Source organism: Halichoerus grypus, chromosome 1, assembly GCF_964656455.1.
Source record: "Halichoerus grypus chromosome 1, mHalGry1.hap1.1, whole genome shotgun sequence".
NCBI classification, from domain to species: Eukaryota; Metazoa; Chordata; class Mammalia; order Carnivora; family Phocidae; genus Halichoerus; species Halichoerus grypus.
Genome location: NC_135712.1, coordinates 172630243 through 172654141, shown reverse-complemented (window position 1 = coordinate 172654141; position 23899 = coordinate 172630243). Strand labels below are relative to the sequence as shown.

The 23899-nt window shown below is 39.6% G+C and overlaps 3 protein-coding genes across 10 annotated transcripts in view; 1 reads left to right on the top strand and 2 right to left on the bottom strand.

Annotated features, from left to right (window-relative positions):
• Window positions 1–806, bottom strand: part of IL5RA (interleukin 5 receptor subunit alpha) — a 47326-nt gene extending 46520 nt beyond the window's left edge. Inside the window, exon 1 of the mRNA XM_078075902.1 lies at window positions 718–806. The gene's annotated coding sequence lies outside the window, so the exon portion shown is untranslated. The remainder of the gene's footprint in view (window positions 1–717) is intronic.
• A 68-nt stretch (window positions 807–874) lies between these two features.
• TRNT1 (tRNA nucleotidyl transferase 1) lies at window positions 875–23586 on the top strand. Of its 4 annotated transcripts, none has more exons than XM_078075894.1 (9): window positions 875–924; window positions 1282–1322; window positions 1995–2169; window positions 8301–8494; window positions 11504–11642; window positions 16141–16267; window positions 17485–17678; window positions 18416–18669; window positions 18849–23586. In XM_078075894.1, the coding sequence occupies exons 3-9, from the start codon at window positions 2022–2024 to the stop codon at window positions 19101–19103; spliced, it is 1311 nt and encodes a 436-aa protein (XP_077932020.1). In that variant the 5' UTR covers window positions 875–924; window positions 1282–1322; window positions 1995–2021; the 3' UTR covers window positions 19104–23586. The 4 variants fall into 4 exon arrangements, with proteins under 4 accessions (XP_077932020.1, XP_035968343.2, XP_077932022.1 ...); XM_078075896.1 differs by having other exon boundaries at window positions 879–924; window positions 1282–1431; XM_036112450.2 differs by lacking the exon at window positions 1282–1322.
• CRBN (cereblon) overlaps window positions 20901–23899 on the bottom strand; it is a 31547-nt gene continuing 28548 nt past the window's right edge. For all 5 annotated transcript variants that reach the window (XM_036112446.2, XM_036112449.2, XM_036112447.2 and 2 more), the window contains 3 exons: window positions 23575–23639; window positions 22760–22891; window positions 20901–21573 (listed from right to left, as the gene is read on the bottom strand). In XM_036112446.2, coding sequence (XP_035968339.2) covers window positions 21393–21573; window positions 22760–22891; window positions 23575–23639 — 378 coding nt within the window. In that variant the 3' untranslated portion in view covers window positions 20901–21392. The remainder of the gene's footprint in view (window positions 21574–22759; window positions 22892–23574; window positions 23640–23899) is intronic.

Here is a 23899-nt window from a genome sequence, read left to right as displayed (position 1 = left end):
AAGATTTTATTTATTTGAGAGAGCGAGAGAGCGTGCACACGAGCCAGGGAAAGGGCAGAGGGACAAGCTGACTCAGGGAGTCCAACCGCAGGGCTCCATCCCAGGACCCTGGGATCATGACCTGAGCCAAAGGAAGACGCTTAACTTATTGAGCCACCCAGGTGCCCTGATTTTTTTTTTTTTAAAGATAATTGGCAAATTAATTGGAAGTGTCCCTTTTTAAGGATTTAGGGCTTTACTCCTACTCCTTTGCTACTTTATTTACTCTTCTCAGCCTTGGAAAAAACGAAAGAACTGAATCAAATCCAAGTTCTTCATTTTGCAGCTGCAATAGCCTTCAGACTTCACAAAAACCAGGTGGGAAAATAAAATATGCCCAGTAATTTCAACGAACTAGAGGGTTTAATTTAGAACTAGTGTGTCTGAAACCCTCTGCTTAGGTCTTGAGGAAAGGGAAGAGTAATAATACTCACTGAGCATTCCCTCCTTGCTGGGAAGTAACATGACATTAAAGCCTGGCAACCCCCTGTAACAGGTTTTATTGACAGTCTCATTCTACAAAGGAAAAGAGTGACACTTGCCCAAGATCACACGGGCATGCAACGCAGATGGGCGTCTGACCACCTCAGGGCAAGAGAGAGGTGTAGGGAGATGTAGTTAAAAGAAATACAAGACCCTGGTGCCTCGAATTCCCCAGGAGCACCGCCTGCAGAGTACCTTGGCTTCAGAGGCGCGGAAAAACCGCGCTCTGCCTCTAGCCCGGTGGTAGGGAGACAGGAGCGCGGAGAGGGCCCACTCGGACCCGCCCACGCCCCGCTGCGATTTCCCCATTCGCTGACGACCGACGCGCGGCGGTGACGTCACGGCGTCCGCCGTCCGGAAGTGCGCGGGGTGGCGACGACGACGGCGGCGGCGGTGGGGCCGGTGAGCGGGCGCACAGGGGAGGCGTGCGGGTGCGCGCCGCAGGGAGGGAGGGCGTGCGGGTGCGCGCCGCAGGGAGGGCAGTGGGGCGATGGAGCCTCCTGGGGAGGGTGCGAGCCTGTGGCGGTGAGAGGCATTCTCTCCACTGCGGAACAGAGCTCGACGTGCAGGTCGTGGGGCCGCGTCCCTGCCACGTTCCAGTTAACTGCAGGCTGAATCATCGGGCTTCCCCGGGCACTTTCCGTTCTTTGGGGACGGCCCACCGAGGGTCTCACTAAGCTTTCGGTCTGGCACCTGGTGTGAGGGGCGGGACACGCCTCTTTCAAGGCCAGGGTCCTCAGCGGGTTTTTCTGATTTTAGGCGGAGTTGGAAGGACACTTTTTCTTCCCCACGTGGTCTGGGTGAGGAGAACTCGTCTCGCCCCCTGGTGGGAAACGCCGCTTTTTGAAACCTGCTTCCCACGAAAGGAATGACTCCCTTGTGGTTTCCGTCGGGGCCACTTGAAATCCTGTCAGTCCCTCACGGAGACCCAGTTCACGTGGAAATCGGTGTGGGTGGGACTCAGGAGCCGGCAGGACGGAAAGGAGTGGTGAATGAGGAAAAAAGCGGGCAGCTAAGACAAGTCTTGGGAAAATGTTTTTCAATGCCTAGGAAATGTCCCTGGGTCATATATCTTAGGTGCAGGTGGGGAAGTACTGTGTTAAACGTGTGACTGTGCCGTGTTTTGGAGGAGGCCAGGTCTTCTTGTGTTTTGAGTTTCCTTTTCTGCAACCACTGTTCTTGGCAGCCTGCTCCCCTCAAGCTTTAACTGAAACCCACCTCTCCAGGGAGCACTGTAATAGTAAAAGGTGATAACGCGACTATAGCAGTAAGTGCTTCAGGAGTACAAAACTGCATGGCCACAAGCATAGATCTAGTCATAGGTGACTGTCCCTCAAATTGTCACTGGTTTCAGTTTTTTCATCTGAACAGGAGATTGAGTGTCTCTCAGATGTTAAATAAAATTGCAGTATATCCCTTTATTTTCCTTCACTTGTGAATTTCATTATTGTACATGCATGTTTGTCTTGTAGATGTGTGGTTGGTGACCTTGCCCCCAGATGCTGAGGTGCCTGAATCCCTGGCACAGGCCATTACTGAGCGGTAGTTGGAGTAGGCTGTGCCTTTTCAAGCAGTATCTATTTACAATGAAGTTGCAGTCTCCAGAATTCCAGTCACTGTTCACAGCAGGATTGAAGAGTCTGACAGGTGAGAGATTAGGATGCTTTCTTGCTTTGGAAGGCCGTGTAAATGGAGAAATGGAGGCTTAATGTTTTTTAGTCAACACTCAGGTTTGGTTTTTTTTTTGTTTTTGTTTTTTTGCTGTTGAGCTAACAAAAGAAAGGTTTACTATGGGTAATCCCAAACTATAGCCAAACATAAAAGATTCAGGCAGTGACTTCAATTAAAAAACATGGCTTTTCTGTATGTTATGCTAATTACTTTATAGATAGGTTACAGAATTGGGCCTACTAACTTAATGAGTAGATACATTTTTTCTTGTTTTGTGGATGAGGAAGGAGGCTTAGGAATGTGCCAACATTTTTATAATAACTAGAGAGCTGCATTTTGAACTTGGGTAGTCTGCTTTCAGTACCCAGCTTGTAACTATCAAGCTGTATTTCCTCCTTAGTCATAAGTGCTTTGTGAGTGAACTGAAGGCAGAAGGAAATAGGAGTCCCTTCCATTTGTGCACATACAAAACTTACCTGGAAGGGGCACAGGAAATGACTTAAGCTAAGTCCCTGATTACAGCAGCTTCATGTTGCTTGTCACAGTCTTACCATTCCTTACATTGGTCCTCAGAATCAGCTATGCTGTTACTGAAGCAGCCACACAGCTGCATTCCAAAGCCTCTGGTATTTTAGTGGCCCTTAAGAAATACACAAAGGTTATGTGTTTGTAGAAACATGACCTATACAGTGGCATGCAACCCTGACTGTCCATTAGGTTCACCTGGGGAGCTCTTAAAATACACAAATCCTGGGGTACCACCCTGACCTACTGAACTGGAATCTCTGGGGAGGATGGGCATCCATAAATTTTTGTAAGAACTCCATTAATTCTGTGCACAAAAGGTGGAGGAGCGTTGAAATGACTTTCCTTGTATTCGTTTATTCCCAGAGCTACTTTTCTATTCTTGAATTTAGATGATTTTTTAGATACATGTCAGAGGTCAGTGGTCCAGAACTTGTTGATTCATATAGATTCTTCATGTGATCTTGAAGTGGAGGGTCTAAAGCTGATACTTCACTCTGAGTTGTAATTACAGTGAAAAAGTGTAGAAACTCCAGTCCAATAGAAATATCAGTCACATGTGCAATGTATGCTTTTCTAGTAGCCACATTAAAGATAAAAAATGGGTGAAATTAATTTTAGTAATTAGTATAGCATTTTATCAACTACATTTAAGATACCATCATTTTAATATAAAATTTATGTAAAATTATTAATGAGGTATTTCACATCTTTCCTTGCAAGTCCTTGGAATCTGGTGGTTAGCACATCCCGACCATCTTAATTCAGACTCACCACATTTCAAGTGCTCAGTTCAGTAACCATATATGCCTACTGTTTGAACAGCACAAGTTTAGAAGCTCCAAATCTGAGTTGAATTCAAGCTTGTTCTTTCTTTATATGCCTTTCCCAGCTCCTAATCTTCCCACCTTCAGTTGCAAGAGGCCTCTTGGAAGAAAGGTGCCAAATGCTTGGATGTAGGTAATTAACTCTTGGTGGCCTGTTTCAGGTCCTTCTGCATTTTTCTTTTGGAAACAAGGCTCTGGATATTGATTGCTATAGGTTCTTGAACATCTTTTATTTTAACAATTTCATTTGGCTTACTAACCCTTACCTCAAGAGTTGAATTGTCTCCATCTTGAGAGGTGAAATCCTATGGATTTAGAAACTCAGTACGGTGGGAAGATACAGATCTATTTACCCCCAGGGTCTTGTCCTCCAAAGCCTGGCAAATGGTAGCACGGACATATTCTTTTTTTTTTTTTTTTTAAAGATTTTATTTATTTTTGACAGAGTGTACAAGCAGGGGAAGCAGAGGGAGAGGGAGAAGCAGGCTCCCTGCTCAGCAGGGAGCCCGATGTGGGGCTCAATCCCAGGAACCTGGGATCATGACCTGAGCTGAAGGCAGATGCCTAACTGTCCAAGCCACCCAGGTGCCCCAGCACGGACATATTCTAAAGTTGACTTTTTTAGGTTAGAGTGGAAGTGGCAAGAATGGAATCTTTTAGTGCAAAGCTCATCAGTTAGAAAATCAAATAGTTGGTTTTATTTGGTTTTTGCTACTTTCTAAAGACTTGCGTGTTCTGGTAAAATAAGATATTCTGCATGAAAACAATGCACAAACACATACACACAAATGATGGCTGTTGTATGGTGATACTGTGCAGTTGAATACTATACCAGTTCTCAAATCCTAATAGGTGCTTTGCCACATGTGAAATTAGTTTCCAGTATGCAAGACTTAGGGAAGCTAGGGTAGTGGATTATCTGTACACTGTATAGGATTTTATAATTTGTCAGTTTATTTCATGTAATTTATTTTTCCTTTTGCTTGAGGACAACATTGTAGAGGCATGCTAGGGGCATATGAGATTTTTTTCTCCATTCTATACGTGAGACGGAAGTTCCAAACATTGATTTTTTTCCTAAGTTAACGTGGTTAGTGGACAAGCCAGGACTTCTTTGGCTGCTTGGCTGTGGTCCTTAAGAAATACTGGGCATTAGCACTCAGTGGTTAGCTTTTAAGTGCTTTGGTATGTGCTGTCATAAAGCCATCATTGTAACTTTTGGGACAGTAGGAACACCTGATCACTCTTCAAGTTTGGGAGATCCTGGAAAAACTGAAGAACAGTTCGTTTATTTTTTGGTAGGAATAGTCATGACATAAAATGGTCTTCCCATTTTAGTTGCACTTTCTGTACCCCCTTCCTCCAAAACTTAAAATTCAAAATTGTAGAGGGAAGAAGTTAATGAAAATTAGATTGAAAATTAAAATAAAAAAATAGACAATCGTAAAAATTTTCTGACATATAATGTCATGGTCCTTTGGATTGCTAACGATAATAATTAAAAATAGCTTACTATCAGCTGTGGCAGTTGAAGCAGATTAATAGCTTTGGAATGATGAAATTATGCATTTCTTGAGTCTCAGGCTTAAATTTACAATTAAATTTAGCTGCATTAGGTATTTTTTTTCTGAGTATGTAGTTTACAAAATTAATTGAAATGTGGATTTCTGTAAGATTGAAGATACCAGTAATTGAGGAAAAAGAGTGTCTAAGCTTGATAATCCCTATTCTTTTAGGTCAGCATAAAGTCATTGCATTTCTTACAGTTTTTATGACTGTTCCACATGGGCACATTTTTTGCCTTAATACGCCTTTCTCAGTGGTATTATATTAGAATTGTGAGTTTTGGGGAAATAGTTATCTATTTCCATATGGCTAATCAAAATGATGAATAGATTACTTTGAATTCTGTATCTCTTTGTGTAATGCAGTTAATTGATTAGGTGACTTTGAACTTAAAATTTTGGTCGAGCTAGCATGAGAATCTTAAAACAGAGGTGATCTTGTATTCAGTCTTGACCTTCTTCATCCTGTTAAAGTAGGTTCAAGTGAAAGTAAAACTTACTCATTTTTTGCATTTCAAAATAGTTTCTCACTGTATTGAAGGAAGAAAACCTTTAAAAAATACATTTCCAATGAGGTCACTCTGATTTTTTTTTTTTTAATTTTTTTTGAAGCAGGGATATCACAATTAGGTTCCATTGTGAGCCACATTGGTGTAAAGATAAGTAAGATAAGTATTCTACCCTGAGAATGAACAGGTAATTTTAATGTAATTAGTATGCATAAAAAATAGGCTCCTCTCATAGCTTAGAGGAAATTGATTTAACTCCACCAGCAGGAGAGGCTTCCTAAACTGAATCACAAAAGATGAATAAGGATGTGCTAGATCAGTGTTTTCCTCATTGTGGGTAGTAACCCACTAGTCGACCTTAAAGTCAATTTAGTGGTCATGACCAGCATTAGAAAAACAGAGGAAAAGAGGGTAGAATAGATGAGATCGTGTGGTATGACATCCTGAAAGTTCGGTTTAGGTATGAGTGACTGACATGCAAAATGTCTTTCTGGTGTGGGTTGTGCACCAAGACATTTCATGGCCAGCTGCTTAGCGAGGTGAGTAAGCTGGGAAGGTGTTTGGGTGAAGTGATCTTTGCAAGCAAAGTTACAGAGAGAAACTACAGGGAGAGTTTGAGTATAAAACACGATGCAGAGATTAGTGAGAGAGGAGACAGAACTGGGTCAGGAGGCCCTTGTATAATGTACCGCAGAAATGTGGATATTGTGCTGGGAGTAGTCAGAGGAACAGTGGCATAGCCTAATCAAGCGAGTGATTTAGAACCCTCTGTCTAGACGGTGGAAGCTGGATTTAAGGGGGCTGATGTAGCACTCTTGTTCAGGAAGGAGGTGAAGAGGCCCTGAACTAGGGAGAAATGAGGATAGAGTCCAGAAATAGTTTGGCAGTCCTTAACTTTTTGGGTCATAGACCTCTATAAATCTCATGAAAACTGGACTAACATATATGGTTTTTTGTGTTTTTTTTTTTTTTTTTTTGACTACCATACATGGTTTTTATATTTTAAGAGACCATGAACCCTATATGAAGGAACCCTTAATAGGGACATATAGTCAGTAGGACTTGATTAGAAATGTGGAGTGAAAGGAAGATGAACAACACATACTCTTGGAAAGGATTTAGGATGGTCTGGGACAGCCAGAAATTTAGGCCAGAAGGTAAATGGAGGGAGCATTTGTTACTTTGTAGCAGATCATTGTAGGTCATCTCCAGAGAGTTGGGCTGAAGGTTTAGGAAGAATAGGTAGAGGAAGAGGATGAGCAAGCACAGATTTAGGGTAGGGATGGAGGTTAACATACTGGCTTGTGATTAGGGATGCCAGAACTCTGATGTATTTAGCTCAGTGCTCAGGTCAGTGCCCTCCAGCCAGAGACCAGGTGAGTTGTTAGGAGAACACTGACCATGGAGAACCTTGGAGTATCTCAGCCAAAGGTTTTTAGAAAGGACTTCTTGTAGGGTTTGTGCTTGTATCATATTTTGGGGCGGGTATAAGAAGTACAGTTTTCCTGTGGGTTAGGTGGTATCAGGAAGCAAGGATAAATCTGCGATGGGTGTCTTAATTCTTACCTAGAAGGTGAGAACACAGCTCTCTGCTCTGTTAACCGGTAGATAAATAAGGAGAAGTCACACATATTATTAATTGTCATAAGGTGGTGTCTTTGATAGTATTCATGTCTTCTGTGTTCAGACAGGATTACTAGTTGTCTTGTTTTAACCGATCCATCATGGTCACCGAGTGGACTTGTCTGATGTGGATGTTCTCTGACATTGTTTGGGTTCAACAGGAGAATACCAGGGCCCAGTTGTGGGTGCCAGGCCACCTTTTGGCAATACCAAGGCTCAGGGGGTTGTATAAGGCCAGTTTCTGGATGTCATTCTCCCTAGGTGCCCTATGATGTCCTTTGGTCATGAGTAATTAACAATGGACTTTGTCTTATCTTGTACCTAGAGGAGTCCACTCTGGGTCTCCTGTATTGAGGCCCTCACAGTAGTTTGAGCTTTCCTATGGCTTTTGAGCCATAGGAAACTCAAACTCTCCCTGTAGTTTCTCTCTGTAACTTTGCTTGCAAAGATCACTTCACCCAAACACCTTCCCAGCTTACTCACCTCGCTAAGCAGCTGGCCATGAAGTGTCTTGGTGCACAACCCACAGAGCACAGAGAGGAGCAGAAATAAACATTGTATGCAGATTATTTCTTGAGGGATTCTTAGCTGTAACGTTATCATACCTGGGGTGATAGACTAATGTTGTTTGACAGTTTCATAGTTTCATGCATGAACGTTACAGCCTCAGCATCAGTACACAAAGAGAAATAGGTCTAAGAACACCTGACGTTTCTGAAGTATGCACATAAACTTGGAGAAAAAGCAGAATTCTTCACTTTTTGGTTATAATTCAAATGTATATCGGTGACCTTGGGGGATTGTGGAAGATAATTCGGAAGATAATTCTGAATTATCTTCCGAATCTGCCAAGAAAAAAATCTGCAAATTCCCTGCTCTCAAGAGTTGTGAGAGGCATTCTACTCTAGGTAAGTCACTTCATTTCTGTGGGCCTTGTTCTAATTTTTATGTGAAAAGTCTAGTTAAATAATTTCTGCTGTCCCTAATAGATTGGAAAAACCTTATACTTCTGTAATTCTTAAATAAACTGAAGTAAAATATATTCTTTCTCCTCTCAGAATTATTTGTCAAAGAAAATCATGAATTAAGAATAGCAGGAGGAGCAGTGAGGGATTTATTAAATGGAGTAAAGCCTCAAGATGTGGATTTTGCTACCACTGCTACCCCTGCTCAAATGAAGGACATGTTTCAGGCTGCGGGTATTCGTATGATAAACAACAAAGGAGAAAAGCATGGAACAATTACTGCCAGGGTAAATGACAGGTTTGACAGCAATTACATTGTCTGTTTTGTAATTTTTAGAAGTTTAATATGTTTTTTCTAGTTTTAAAAAGCAAGTGACGAAAAACTAATAAAATATGTCTCTCTCTCTCTCCCTTTTACACCCTGCATCCTCCTTTGCTACAGCCACTTTCAACTAGTTTTTATGGTACTTACCTGTTAGGCCCACATTTCTAAAAAAGTCATTTCTATGCTGCAGAGTTTGTCTTTGTTTCAGATTTCCCAGTTGTGAGATGTTGTGTGCTGACTTGCTGCACGGGAGAGTGGCAGCTTCTTGCCCACAGTGCATGCAGCTCTCCCTCCCTCATCTTCACACTATGCCTGGACCATCATGTTTGGTTGAATTCATGTTCAGTGTTTTCATTTCTGACTGTATTGGTTGCAGCTGGATTATGAAGTGTATTGTACCTGCATCTCTTTCTGGGGTGATTTTGGTTTTCCCTGCACTTAACAGCATTTTTCTTTTCTCTAGCTTTCTGTGTGCCATTATTTCGTTCCTGTACTCTGTGACCTTCCTCTTAGTAGATGAAACCCATCAAGTTTCAGTTCCCGTGTTTTGAGCCACTTCATCTGGTGCATTCCCTCTTCTCACATGTGCAGGTTGTGGGCTGGCTCCCACTCCTCATCCTGAGATTTGCCTGCACCACATGCTAGGAATTTCCTGGCCTTTTCCTTGTTAGACAGCCTGGTTCTTGAGTCCTATGTGATATTCTTTCTTGTTTTTGTTTTTTTCTTTTTTGGCTCTCATTTTAATAGTCTGAAACCTGAAAAAGCCTTACATGTCTGCAAATATTTTTATTTTACCTTCACACTGGTCTGATAGTTTTATTGGCTGTGGAATTCCAGGCTGGCAATCATTTGCGCTCAGAAGTGGAAAGCCTTTGTTCGCCACCTGCCAGTACTGCCCTGGGAAGCCTGAGCTCATTCAGGTTTCTCCTCTGAGACCGGATCCCAGCCCCCCACCCCGCCTTAGGAAGGCTTTCTGAGCTTTTTATGTAGTGTTTTTAATTTCAAGACGCTGTGCTTTGGTTTGGATGTGTCTTTTCATTCACTGTGTAGGGATACTTAGTGGGCCGTCTTGTATTCCTCTCATAATTCCATCCCCTTTGTTCAGGGTCTTCACCTTTGGAATCTGCTGTGATGTTGGATGTTGGACCATGGGGACTCTGATCTGCTAGTTTTATCTTTTGTCTCCTATTTTATATTTGTTTAAGTTTTTTTATTCATTTGAGAGAGAGAGAGTGAGTGAGCACGAGCAGGGGGAGGGGCAGGAGGAGAGGAAGAAGCAGACGCCCTGCTGCACGCTAAGCCTTACACAGGGCTCGATCCCAGGACCCTGAGATCATGACCTGAGCCGAAGTCAGTCACTTAACTGACTGAGCCACCCAGGCGCCCCTCTCCTATTTTATATTCTCATATCTTTATTTTACTTTCCGTGAGATTGCCTTAACTTGATCATCCAATTTTCCTGTTATATTTGCAGCCTTTGCCATTTAAAAAATTTTTGAGGTGTTTCTCAGAATATTTCTTTTGAAAACTTTCTCTTCTTGTTTCAGATGCAATATCTTTCTTTAGGATATCGGTTATCGTTGCTTTGACACTCTCTTTCCTCTTTTTCTGTCTTTGCTGTTGGCTTTCCTTAAATGTGGTCTGGTTCTTAAGTTTGGGTGATCCTCTGGTGTTTGTAAGGTGACTTGTGAACTTTACTGTAGTTTGTGTAGGAAATGTCAGCTAGTTAGTTGTGGGATCACCAATGTCAGTATCGGTAGGCCTTTTCATTAGGGAAAATCAGAAGAATCCTTTAGTGTCATTCAGGTTAGAACAAGCCTGGTTATTAGCATTTGGAAAACCAAGTGGGGAAAGAGAGTCAGGGTCGTGTTGATTTTTTTCACTTAATCTTGTTTTCACTGTGGTGCTTCACTCCCACCATCCTCTGTAGCTGGTGTCCCAAATTGTGACTATTTATAGGTCAGCCTTTCTAGTGAGTTAATCTCTGGTTCTTTGCCTGGGTAAGGGAGACATTCCAGGGGTCTGTTTCCTATAGTGATTTTCAGTCTCCCATATTTCAAACCCTTTTCTTACTGCTTACCTTTACAGAAAACTTGTGCTTCAAATTCTTGAGTTCTAGAACCTTATAGTGAGATCTAACTTGTTTCTAGAGAAGAAATGAGATTGAGAGGAATTCTAGAACAGACTTACAGTGATCATTAGTAGCCTTCAGTTCTTAATGAAGAGATTCCAGATTCCTCAGTGGCATGTAAAACCCTTTGCTGTCTACCCTAAATGCTAACATGCTATTTGTCAACAGTACTTTCTTGTGCATATATCCCTCTTTCTCTCACCTGTGCCTTTGGTTATCTTTTCTCTTCATTGAAATGCTCTTTCCACGTGTGCACGTACAGATCCTACTTAGTTTTCAAGGTTCAGCTCACATGTCATCTATCCTGAAGCTATTCCGCTTTTTCCCAGCTGGAGCTCATCTCTCTTCCCACGATATATATGTATATATATATATATAGTACTTTATTTCAGCTTCATTGATGGTTACCAGTTGCAGAAGGAGTTAATGGTTTGTATTTCTTCCTCTATCAGTCCTTTGCTAATGGTATATATGTTATAAATTGATATTCAGCTCTTAAGAGGCAAACTGGAGCTATTAAAAAATATTTCAGAGTAGCCTAATTAGAAATGAAGAACTGGAATACACTGTTTTGAGGGCCTCTTCTGTTCTCTGCCACAACATTTGTTAGAGTTGTCTTTTTTTTTTTTAATGTCAGACTCATCCTTTTTAATTAAGATGGATTTATTTTTTAAAAAAATTCTTTGGATCTATCTTGAATATTGCTTGTGTCTTTCTGTTTCAAGACAGATGTGTACTAGGTGACTTTGAAAAGAAAGAAGATATACTTGTCAGGACTCATTTATTTTTTTCAATTCATCCAGTGATACTAAAAACTAATTAAAAAACATTTCATTACAGCTTCATGAAGAAAATTTTGAAATTACTACACTGCGGATTGATGTTGTCACTGATGGAAGACATGCTGAGGTAGAATTCACAACTGATTGGCAGAAAGATGCTGAACGCAGAGATCTCACTATAAATTCTATGTTTTTAGGTAATATCTGGAGATAATGTTTTAATCCAGTCTTTCTGAAAGCTGCCCCCCCTTTTTTTTAAAGATTTATTTATTTGAGAGAGAGCGGGGTGAGGGGCAGAGGGAAAAGGAGAGAGACTCCCAAGCCAACCCTGTTCTGAGCAAGGAGCCCAATGTGGGGTGTGATCCCACGACCCCAAGATCATGACTTGAGCTGAAACCAAGAGTTGGATGCTTAACCCCTGAAAGCTGCCTTTTCAAGTGAATCTGCATCCTGGAAATGTTCTCCAACCGGAGAGGTTTAGTTTCATCTGAGAGTGTAGTGTATGGGTTAAAATATGACTCTGGAACCAAAAGTCCTGGATTCAAATTCTGACTCTGACTCACTGGCTGTAAAATGAGGATGCTAATATCTGCTTCCTTTGCAAGGCTGTCGTGAGGATTAACGGAGTTAATAATTATATGTCTTTAGAACAGTGCTTGGCACATGTACACATTCCGTGTTCACTTATTAATTGCATCTAAAAATGGTTAACATTTCAGGTAAGGAAAATGCACCCACATACATCCCCCAAATCATTCTCCATTGCACTGTCTTTTGTGCATGCCCACACTAGCCTTTCTTTCCTCTTTTCTGGTGCCCATGGCACACACTTGTGAATGACCTCAGCACCTTTTCTGTGGCCGTGCCCAGACACAAGGTCCGATTCTTTCATAGCATTACATTTTAGGACTCACCTGTAATCAGAGTTGGCATGCAAGAGAGAACCTATTTATCATCTCAACTTGATTTTTTTGTTAATGAAACCAGTGAGACTCATAATAGGTGAATTAAGTTAGTGCTTTATTGAAGCGTTATTTTTTGTCCTATAAATTGTAGTCAAGCCCTTTGTGTTTAAGACTGGATTAGAAAATAGAGCTGAAGCAACCACTCTTCATAACCTAGTTGTGGCAGCAGTAATAGTGAAAGGATGAAGGACAGGTTCCTTGCTACCCAAAAGTATCCTGTGTAACTTTTTTCAAGTTGAAATGGTATAAGGTGTGGAAGCAATTACTGTTTCATCAACATGAAAATCCTCTTCCAGATTTCTTTTGGTTAACAAAAACAGGTATTAATGTTGGTCTTTTGTAAAGGTGATGCGGCCTAAAGTGAACCTGGAGATATCACAGGAAAACCTGTAATAGGATTTGCTTCATGGGATGGAGAAGCGGGTTGTATGCCAAGATGGGGACTCTCTTGCTAACTGCGTTAATGATGTGTTTCTAGAGCACTTACTAGGTTCTCGGTTACTTGATATACTTTATCGCTTTGAACTGTCACAAAAACTTAAGTATTAAATCCATTTGGTGAGGAAATAGACTGAGATGTTAAGAGCTTAGCTCAAGTCACAGACTACCATGATTGAAGCTTGGATTTCCAAAGCCTAGGTGATTTACGACAAGAGGGAGCCCAGTTTGGGACATGTTTTCTCTCCATTATGTGATCAAACTCCAGGTGTTTGTTTCTTCTTGGCTCATTCTGACTTAGGGTAAACTGCTCCAACTAGTGCAATTATAAAATTTGTAACTGGCTTCTCCTAAGCATACCTAACTAAAAGAGAGAAACTAATATTCCTTTTCAGTATACTGTTTTATAGAAATAAAAGCTATTCTTATTGGTACTACTGTTTTCTAACATTTGCTGAGCCCTTATAATAGGCCGGGCACTGTGCACATCACAGAAATTTAATCTTCCCAGCATCCCTATGATGCAGGTACTGCTGTTTAACCCACAATAATTTGCTTAAAGTCAGTCAGCTGGTAGATTGCAGAATTAGGATTCCAACTTAAGCATCCTGGCTCCAGAGGTCACTTTCTTAACCACTACACATTATTCTTACAGCTCAACTTTATTACTTATTTTTATGCACCATATGTTGAAAGTGCTATTCAGAGCAAAAGATGAAGTGCACACTGATGGGATATTCTCACTAATTTTTACTTTCAACCCATTTTTCCATCCAGGCTTTTTTCAAGCCTTACTGGATGAAGCATTCCGAGTTCTGGCATTTCTAGTTACTTTGCTTCTCAAACTTCACTCTTGTCTTATCCTGTGTTTTTTTTTTTTTTCTTTTTCTTCCCTCCAAATTCTGGTAGTACTTCCATGCTCACCAGGGAGAGTCCAATCTTGTCATTAAGAGACAGATAGACCACATGCACTTGCTACTTTGTAATCATATTTTTGCCTATTTCCTTTTTTCCCCTATATTCTGTTATTTCTTTGAATTTGGAGCCTTTTGAATTTGCTATACATATCGAAATGCTATATAAATCCAAACAATTTGGGAAGTGTTAAGCCTGAGCTTACTATTATTTTTGCATTCAGGATATCAAGAAGCATTAAAGTTCAGACACAACTAAATTGAGAAGTAGTTTTTCAGAAGTAGTGGCAGTGCTTCTCTTCTGGGAGAGCACAAGTGAAGTATCTCTCAGGATCACTGACCTCCCCATTTGGACGGTTGAATGGTGTGGAGAGGGAGAGAATCTTAAGCAGAATCTTAAGTAGACTCCCAGCTAAGTGCAGAGGCCCATGTGGGGCTCAATTTCACAACCCCAAGATCATGATCTGAGCTTAACCAACTGAGCCACCCAGGTTCTCCAAAAATTCTTCATTTTTAAAGGTTTTTTATGTTTCCTTAGTATATTTTTAGCTAATTCTTCTATTTATACATGGTATTTTTGTTTACAAGAGCTTTTTGTGTATTCTGGAAGTTAGGTATTTGGCTCTATACTGACCTACATGTCTTTTTCTCAGTATGTCAGTTATCTTACGCTTTTCATTATGGTGGTTCTTGTCATGTAGGCGTATTTGATTTTTAGGTGGTTGAATTATTTCTTTTAAGGTTCTGGTGGTGTGTGTGTGTTTGTGTGTTTAGTTTTGTTTGGTAAACCCCCATGCAGTCTAAAATCTGCATATTAATTTTTGACTCCACCCCCCCATACTTAATTAGTAATAGTCTACTATTAGTAGGAAGCTTTACTGATAACAGAAACAACACAAACTTTTTATGTTCAATGTATCATATACTGCCTTATAATAAAGCAATATAGAGAAAAAATGTTAAGGAAATTGTAAGAGAAAACACCTATAGTCTTGTAAAAGAAAAAAAGATAGGGGCGCCTGGGTGGCTCAGTTGGTTAAGCGTCTGCCTTCATCTCAGATCACAATCCCAGGGTCCTGGGATCAAGCCCTGAATCGGGCTCCCTGCTCAGGCAGGGAGCCTGCTTCTCCCTCGGCCCCCCTCTCCCGCCCCCTCTCCCCATTGTGCTCTCTCTTGCTCTCTCTCCAATAAATTAAAAAAAAAAAAAATCTTCAGGAAAAAAAATCCACCTGTAAGTGGACGTATAGAGTTCAAACCTGTGTTTAAGGATTAACTGTGTATTTTTTTTTTAAGATTTTTTTTTTTGAGAGAGTGAGCAAGAGAGAGCACAAGCAGGGTGAAGGGCAGAGGGAGAAACAGACTCCCCACTGACTAGGGAGCCCGATGTGGGACTCGATCCTGGGACTCCAAGATTATGACCTCAGCCAAAGGCAGACGCTTAACTAACTGAGCCACCCAGGCGCCCTAACTGTATATTTTGAAAGGTCTTCTCCCAGGGTCATAAATTTTTTTTCCTATGGTTTATAGTTTTAGTTTTCCAGATTCTTTTTGTTACTTATTTTTTTTTCCCCAGATTACCTTGGCTATTCTTGTTTATTTTCCCATATTAACTTGAAAATCAGCTTGTCTGGTGTCTTATCTCCACCCCAATTCATACTTGAGACATATTTATTGTTTAGTTCATTTCTGGGCATTATCTTTTTATTTTTTATTTTTATTTTTTTAAAGATTTTATTTATTTATTTGACAGAGAGAGACACAGCGAGAGAGGGAACACAAGCAGGGGGAGTGGGAGAGGGAGAAGCAGGCTTCCCGCGGAGCAGGGAGCCCAATGTGGGGCTTGATCCCAGGACCCTGGGATCAAGACCTGAGCCGAAGGCAGACGCTTAAGGACTGAGCCATCCAGGCGCCCCTGGGCATTATCTTTTTAGTTACTGTTGTAAATACAGCCTTTTATTCCATTCGGTCTTCCACTTGATAGTAGGTATGCATGAATGCTGTCCATGTCTGTATTTTAACTTTGTAACTCTTCACTTAGCTTTTACTGTTGTAATAGTTTTTATTTTTTTATTTTTATTTTTATTTATTTATTTTTTTTTTTTTAAAGAATTTATTTATTTATTTGACAGAGAGAGACACAGTGAGAGAGGGAACACAAGCAGGGGGAATGGGAGAGGGAGAAGCAGGCTTCCCGCGGAGCAGAGAGCCCGATGTGGGGCTCGATCCCAGGACGCTGGGATCATGACCTGAGCCGAAGGCAGACGCTTAACGACTGAGCCACCCAGGCGCCCCACTGTTGTAATAGTTTTTAAAAGCGAATTTTGTTTTCCAGTTCTTACTTGCTAACAGTGATCTTTCCCCTTTTTTTTAATGAATAGGTTTTGATGGTACCTTATTTGACTACTTCAATGGTTATGAAGATTTAAAAAATAAGAAAGTTAGGTTTGTTGGACATGCTAAACAGAGGATACAAGAAGATTATCTTCGAATTTTACGATATTTCCGGTAAGAATTTTTAAAAAATAATAGTACAGATTTTAATATCCCAGAGCACAATTCCAATCATGTGAAATGTGCAGGTCAGAGTACAACATGGTGACATCCCAAATGTCTGCTTCTGATAGACTTATTAGTAAAATGTGACTTAACTGTGAGATTGTTCCCAAAACATAGATATTTACTCCATTCTGTGATGGTCTTTTATAGAATTCAGCTTTAAATCATTTTTTAAATGTCCATTTTTCTTTTTATTTCCTGCACTGATCATTCATTATATAGGTAATTGTTTACCACAGGCCAACCACTTCCTGGTGCTTTGAATATGGAGGAGTGTCTTTGCCTTCATATGGTTTACAGTTTTAGGTGGTCATGAGAAACCCTTAGATGAACTTGCTAAAAGCATGAAATAAATTTGGATGGTTTTGTGCATAGCACTGATTTTTAAACTCTAAGCTGTAACCCTTTTTAAAAACGATTCTAACTGGCTAGTTTATGTCTAATAATATTTTTCACTGGTTGGGATCATATTTAGAATATTTTGTAACGGAGCCTACATATTTTGTCAGTAAATGCTCTTCCTTTAAATTTGAGTATTTGTAAAAGTCTCTCTTTGCAAATAATAGAACACAGACTGACATCCATATTTACTGTCACTTAATCTACATTATTAATGAACTGAATTTTAAAGATGTGTTAGTACGGGTGTATTTTAAGTCTTCCAATTCTGAGATTGCTAGAAATATACTCCGTTGTCTGCAGCTAGATGAGTCCTGTTTGAAACTCTTCATTAAAAGTATTGATGGGCACAGAGAGGCAAGCTTTGTACACTGTTCTGTTGATGGCATTCCAGTCTTTCCAAGAATGTTCTGCATTATTCATCCAGTATAGGTACCAGTTCCAGGAAGTACATTTGATGGCCATTCTAAATGTCTCAGTCACTGATTTGGAAATGAAAGTGAGTAGAGGTTTCTAGTTCTTGTTAATTGAAGAAAGTTACTTATTAAAAAAAAGGTTATTTATATTTTATTGGAGCTCAGGTTTTGTCATTTGGGAACAAAAGGAAGGTAAGGATTTGACCAGATGATGTCTAAGGTCCCTCTTAAACCTAAATCTGTGTTGTCTCATATTAGATGTATGGAATAGTACCAGTTAAATGAAAAACAAGATTTTTCTAGTGATATGCCAACATAGAGGTAACATGCTCTGAGAATTTTGTTTTGTAGGTTTTATGGGAGAATTGTAGACAAACCTGGTGACCACGATCCTGAGACTCTGGAAGCAATTGCAGAAAATGCAAAAGGCTTGGCTGGAATATCAGGAGAGAGGATTTGGGTGGAATTGAAAAAAATTCTTGTTGGTAACCATGTAAATCATTTGATTCACCTCCTCTATGATCTTGATGTGGCTCCTTACATAGGTGAGAGCAAGTTATAAAATATTTGAATTTTTTACAGTGAAACATCTGGTTTAAAATTTCATAGGGAAAAATGTTTGACTAATTCCAAAAGGAGAAATGCAGTATTTTAAAGTAAGATAAACATCGGGGTCGGGGGTGGGACACAGTGGCCTTTGGTGTCAGACCTGGGTTTGAATGATGTCAGCTTTGTGATTTGATTAGTTCCATGATCATTAGTTACTGAATCCAAAAGGGTGTGAGAGGAATAGCATCCGTCTAATAGAAGGGCTAAAAGATTCAGTGAGTTAATACGTGTAAAGCACTTGAAAGAGTGACATACGTAGAAATTAATATTATTTTAGAAAGAACAGTGGTCTATGCTGGAGCACACTTCAGGAAACTTGGGGCTATGTCATATACAGTTTTTGAATGGCAGTGTGGGGCGTGGATGGTCTGTGACAGTAGGTCAGTGGGAAGTCATGAGTAAGTAAGTATCTCCCATGAGTCTCACCACCACTGCCTCAGGACCTCCTGATGTAGCTCAGTAATGAAAACTCGTGTTAGGACTCCCCTGGGTTTTGGGGACATTATAGGAGGGAATAGCAACAGTGTTTATCAGTGGTTAACCTGTAAGATGGAGCATCAGATTGAATCAGTGAGTTCTAGTGACAGGGCATTTTGTATACTACACCATGGTTGGTTGAGGATATGAGTGTGTAAAAAATCAAAATCGGTGAAAAATGTTTTTGTCCCTACAGGCTTACCTACTAGTGCAAGTTTAGAAGAATTTAACAAAGTTAGTAAAAATGCTGATGGTTTTTCACCAAAGCCAATGACTCTCTTGGCCTCATTATTCAAAGTACAGGATGATGTCACAAAATTGGATTTGAGGTTGAAGATTTCAAAAGAAGAGAAGAACCTTGGTATATTCATAGTTAAAAACAGGAAAGATTTAGTTAAAGCAACGGATAGTTCAGAGCCACTGAAACCCTATCAAGACTTCATTATAGATGTAAGTATATACAGGCTTGGTCAGAACTAATTAATATTAAGACCTACAGTGTGTTACGTGGATTTCATTTATTTTAAATGAAAAATTTCACCTCGGTTATTTATTTACCTTTTAGGATATGCTCATTAGCAAGCATTCTAACGTGAGATGGAACTTTAATGTTTGATTCTGGCCCTTAGTCTAGGGAATCTGACGCAATGCCCCGCGTGTGTGAACTCCTGAAGTACCAGGGAGAGCATGGTCTTCTGCAGCAGATGCAGCAGTGGTGCATTCCTCCATTTCCTGTGAGTGGCCATGACATCAGAAAAGTGGGCATTTCTTCAGGAAAAGAAATTGGGGCTCTGTTGCAGCAGTTGCGAGAACAATGGAAAAAAAGCGGCTACCAAATGGAGAAAGACGAACTCCTAAGTTACATAAAGAAGAGCGAAAATTGATGAGAGCTGGCACTAAATAGCAGAAAATTTGGGGTAAGGCTAGGTTTTCTTCTCTCCGTCTCAGTGAGATTTAAGAGACTTGAATGAAAGCCAGCTTGGAGGACCTTCTCAGATCAACAGAGGTCTTTGTGAGTTTCTGGCAGTAAACTCAAGTCAAGTCTACCTCCTCTTAAATCTCATTTATATCCTTGAACCTTCTGCTGCTTCTGGAATAGTTCCTGCTGTGAATAGTATAGTTGGCTTCCCCTGTCTAGGGTTTAATTTTTTTTTTTCCGGTGTAGTGCATTACTGATCTTAAAAAGTGGTAACTATCTTTAAGAAAAAAGTGTTTGTTTGCTATTGAAATAACTACATTATTTTATCAATGTCTTTAAGTGTTAGTTCTTACTTGAATTTAACACATTTAAATGAATTTAATTTCAACACAAACTTGTGTTGAAATTAGTTGACAGAATATCCTGTATAAAATTATGAAGACTAGGTATGTCCTGGGTGGCTGGCATTCGTACACCTGAAACTTGTTCTAGCAAGCTCTAAGTTTTAGTATGTAGTTGATACCTTCCTTTGTCATAATGATTTCTTTATGCATGCTAAGCCTGAGAAAGACTGGCTTGACAGTTACTCTTGAGCCTTTAATAAACATTCCCTTTGGAATTGGAAGATAAATGTGCTTATGTGGTATGTGACAGTATATATCAGGTTTCTCCTGTACCCTTAGTCGTTAATTTTTTTCACGAATTAAAAAGATATGGCCTACATTAAAATATCCATGACCAGGCTTGTACATATGCTTTCTAAAGGCTTGAGCCTTAAATGCTTTCGGTAGGTAAAGGGGTGTACAGTGCAAAGTATTGTTTCAGCTGTTACATTCTAACATTTTATAATTGATTTGACTTTTGGTATAGCCAGTCCTAGCATCTCTGTCCTCTCTGGGGACAAGTCAGTAATTTAAGTCCTACTAAAATGCAGAGATATCGCTATTTCAGAGGTCTTGTTTTGTTATGTATAAAACCAATTTAAAAGTGTTATATGCATTTCTTTTACATATCAGAAAATTTTATTGGCCAGTGTCAATGAACAAAATAGAACACTCTGTGATTACACCCTTCAGGTGGCAAAAGTAAAAGCGGGGTGCCCTCTCTGTGACTGCTACTGGAATAGTGTAAGACTATGTGAACAACTAGTATAGTCCTGTAAACCCAAGGTTCTCAGTAGTATTACAAAAACCCTACAACTTGGGGAGGTCCTACATTGCTTTTCATTTGCCTCCTGTATGTAAATATGCAATGTGAGATCTTCAGTTGATCGTTTTAGTCTAGGCACTCACAACCATTGCACATTTGGTAAAAGAAAATAATAAAACAAGAGATTTAACAGTCTCCCCATCAGTTGAACTTTGCCCAGTTATGAAAACTGAAGTTAATTACACAAATGTGAAAGGATCCATCAACAACAACACTTGAATATATAAGCAAAGAGGTAGGTGGCTATAATCAGTATCTAGAGCTTCATCTTTATGCTTAAATTATCAGCTTGTGAGTAAATATTCTACATTTAGACAAAGAAAATGTGTAATACTGTTTGTTTGCTCTTAAACTTTACTTAGATTTTCAATTTACATGGAACAAAGGTGCTTACAAAATACAGTCACTTGTAGCCTGATTGAAGGGAGGTATGTTTTAGTATCTCTGTTCCATATTAGTTAAGGTTCAAATTGAAATTTGGAACAGAATAAGGGTGTTCAGACAAACACTGAGCAAATACATAAGGAAATGAACACTATTTTGGGGCTCAAACTGTGTATTTTAACTCTTTAATATTTTCAAAATTTACAAATCAATAGGAGAGAAACTCAAGAAAATTAAAGCCTTTCTTTGCCTCTTTCAAAGGGAACATGTACTTGGCACCCTAGCTTTGGGAACTTCTAAAAACTTGCTGTTGGTTCCATGTATCAGGAGCAAATGATTAACCTTGAGTTAGGGGAATTACAAATATGTTTGGTGCAGGAAAACCCATCTCCTCCCTTTCAGAGAGGTCTTCGTATCCTAGCAGGCCAGAATATAATGGTACCAAGCTAGATATGCCTAAAAACCAAGTTTTCTAGACTGCTTTTCATCCTTTTCAATAGTATATTTTAATTTAAATCTTCAAATACCCTTGACTAAGAAACTGCAACCTTCCACATAATGTTGCTTTTTACTTAGGTATGCATCAAAAGCAGTAATTTCCAAAGCAGATCTGATTTTGCAAGACCAACTAGATAAATAACTTTATCTCTACCATATTTGTTTATAAGCAAAGTATTACTTTGTCAGGGCTTATCTCATCTTCAGTGTCTGGGATTGTGGGCAACAGAGCAGATCGAGTCAAACCCCAAAATTTTTGAGGTGACATGTCTTTTTTGGTGGCTGTAAATTTCCATCCAATATGGCTTGCACAGATCCTACACTGGGCGATAGTCCAAGCATACCTACAAAATTAAAGAAAGGTATCAGCTAAGGAAACACATTTCTGTACCCCAAGCCTATCATTGTATAAAGCTGTTATCAAGACAGAGCTAAATTCTATATGGTTTCCTGAAACAAATTTGATTGTGTTCTTAAGCTGTGTTTATTTTTTTCTTTCTTGGCATTGGAGGAAAAACTTGGATTAACTCGCAGGTACCTTTCCTTCATGGTTTTGTATTGCAGTCACGTTACAAAACACTATCCACTTCCAGAAATACACTTATGAGTTAAAATGGGGGTGGGAGGGAGACATATATGAATTTCTAAGAACTACTTCTGAAGAATGATTTTGTCAGAAAATTCATCCAGAAAAATAAACCAAACCATATTAACTGAAACCACTTCTTACTTCCCTAGGTATATCTAACGTATCTATTAAGTTAATTCTAGTTTTAATCCTTAACAAGGATGTTAAATAAGCTTGGACAATTCAAGTGATATGGTCCTACATCCAAAATGGCAATTATTTTTAATTTTTAGAGAAAGCCTTGGGGGGGGGGGGTGTCTTAAGCAGACGTGGGGGCTTGAGCTCAACTACCCTGAGATCATGACCTGAGCAGAAACTAAAAGATGCTTAACCAGCTTTGCTCCTCAGGTGCCCCCAAAAGGACAATTGTAATCATTCATACTCTGCTGGCCTCTTTCAAAATAAAAGACTGACCCAGAATTTGGAAGCAAAGACTATTAACACATTCCCTCAGCCTTACTAGTTCCCAGGTGGTGCTGCTAGTTCTAGGCTCATACTTTGAAGGCCACTGGGCTAAAGAAAGAAAAAAAATGAAGAAAACCAGGACTCAATGCTTTTCCAGCTGTTTTGTCATTGCTTGGGAAATATTCTGTGGTTTGACATTACAGAATATGGTTCAGATACAGTTTTACTGGGTTTTAAGCCAGCTGGTTTTCAGAATGAGCTAAGTCTGGATTAAATGTATAGTTAATTTAAGGATAACTGCAGTTGCCAACCTTCTAACTTTATATTTAGTGAGAGTATGCCAAACTAGCTGTTACTAGCCATTCATAAAATGAAGAAGATTTAAATAGAATTATTCATCTCACTATTTTTGATTACAATTCTAACAGCTCTGCTTAGGACGCTGTCCAATTAAGGCAAACCCACTCCCCTCCAAAAAAAAGTAACCACCACATTACCCAGGAAACCAGCTGTGCTCTGTAGAAGGCCGGCCTATCAGATTCAAGTTGCAAGCTTTATACACCGTAAGTGTCTCATGCACATATCCATGAGGATTCACATAAGCTGCCATTGGTCCACATAAGGATAAACTACGAGACAGAATCAGCATAGAAGTCAAAATGGGAAGGAAAAAAAATGTCTAATGGGGTTATAAGAGGTAATATCAGAACTTTAGTATGTGAACAGGAGGTTGGGAGTCAGCCCAGTTTCATTAGTCTACATGTTTGTAAAACAGGGAGCTCATCTAAAGGAGTCTCAGAGTGGAAGTACAGTGAAAAGGTCCTATTTAGTCATCCTTGGGCAATTGATTACTTTGTAGGCAACAGTTTCTTTACTGTCCTGATTTATAGTTATGATGAATAAGTACTAACTAAAATAATTCTTAAACACTTACATCACACAGCATCAGTACATGTTCAGAAGCATGTCCCACTTTACCTTTGGGCCCTATGTCTGCCTGGAAGATCATACCTGAGGAATTCATGTTAGGTCCTTAATCACTAAGAAGATAAACAGATTATCAAGCAGGAGTGGGGGGAAAGAAAGGATTGCCCCTTTGTTTGACTCTACCGTGCTCATTACCTGTGAATAATATCTTACATAATCATTGCTGCTGAGTACCCAATCAGGAAGGGTGTCTTAACTCCCCACATTGCATTTGCTGAATATTATTTAATAGAGGGAAATGGAAATATGGTCTTGACCATAACTCTGTTACAGCAGTTGGGAAAATGTATTTAGAAGTATACTGAAAATGTAATAAAGCTCTCACCTGAATATTTCATTTTTGGTTGTTATTTCTGTTTCTTGACATTGTTTACAGCAAAGAGACGTACACTAAAAAATTTAAGAGAAAATTAGTGGGGAAAATTCACACTTGTTTAATTATGTAATTACATAGCTCATCAAGAAACTTCTCTAAAGTATTGATCCCTCTAAATATGTTTTCCTTCCAATCATTCAAAAATAGAGTTTTAAAGTAGGACCAAGAAAACCTCTGAGATCTCACACATACTTATAAAACTACTGACTTTGTAGGACAAGGAGTGACAGATACATACAGGCACAGATGCTCCGTGTAGAAATGGAGTGTCTTC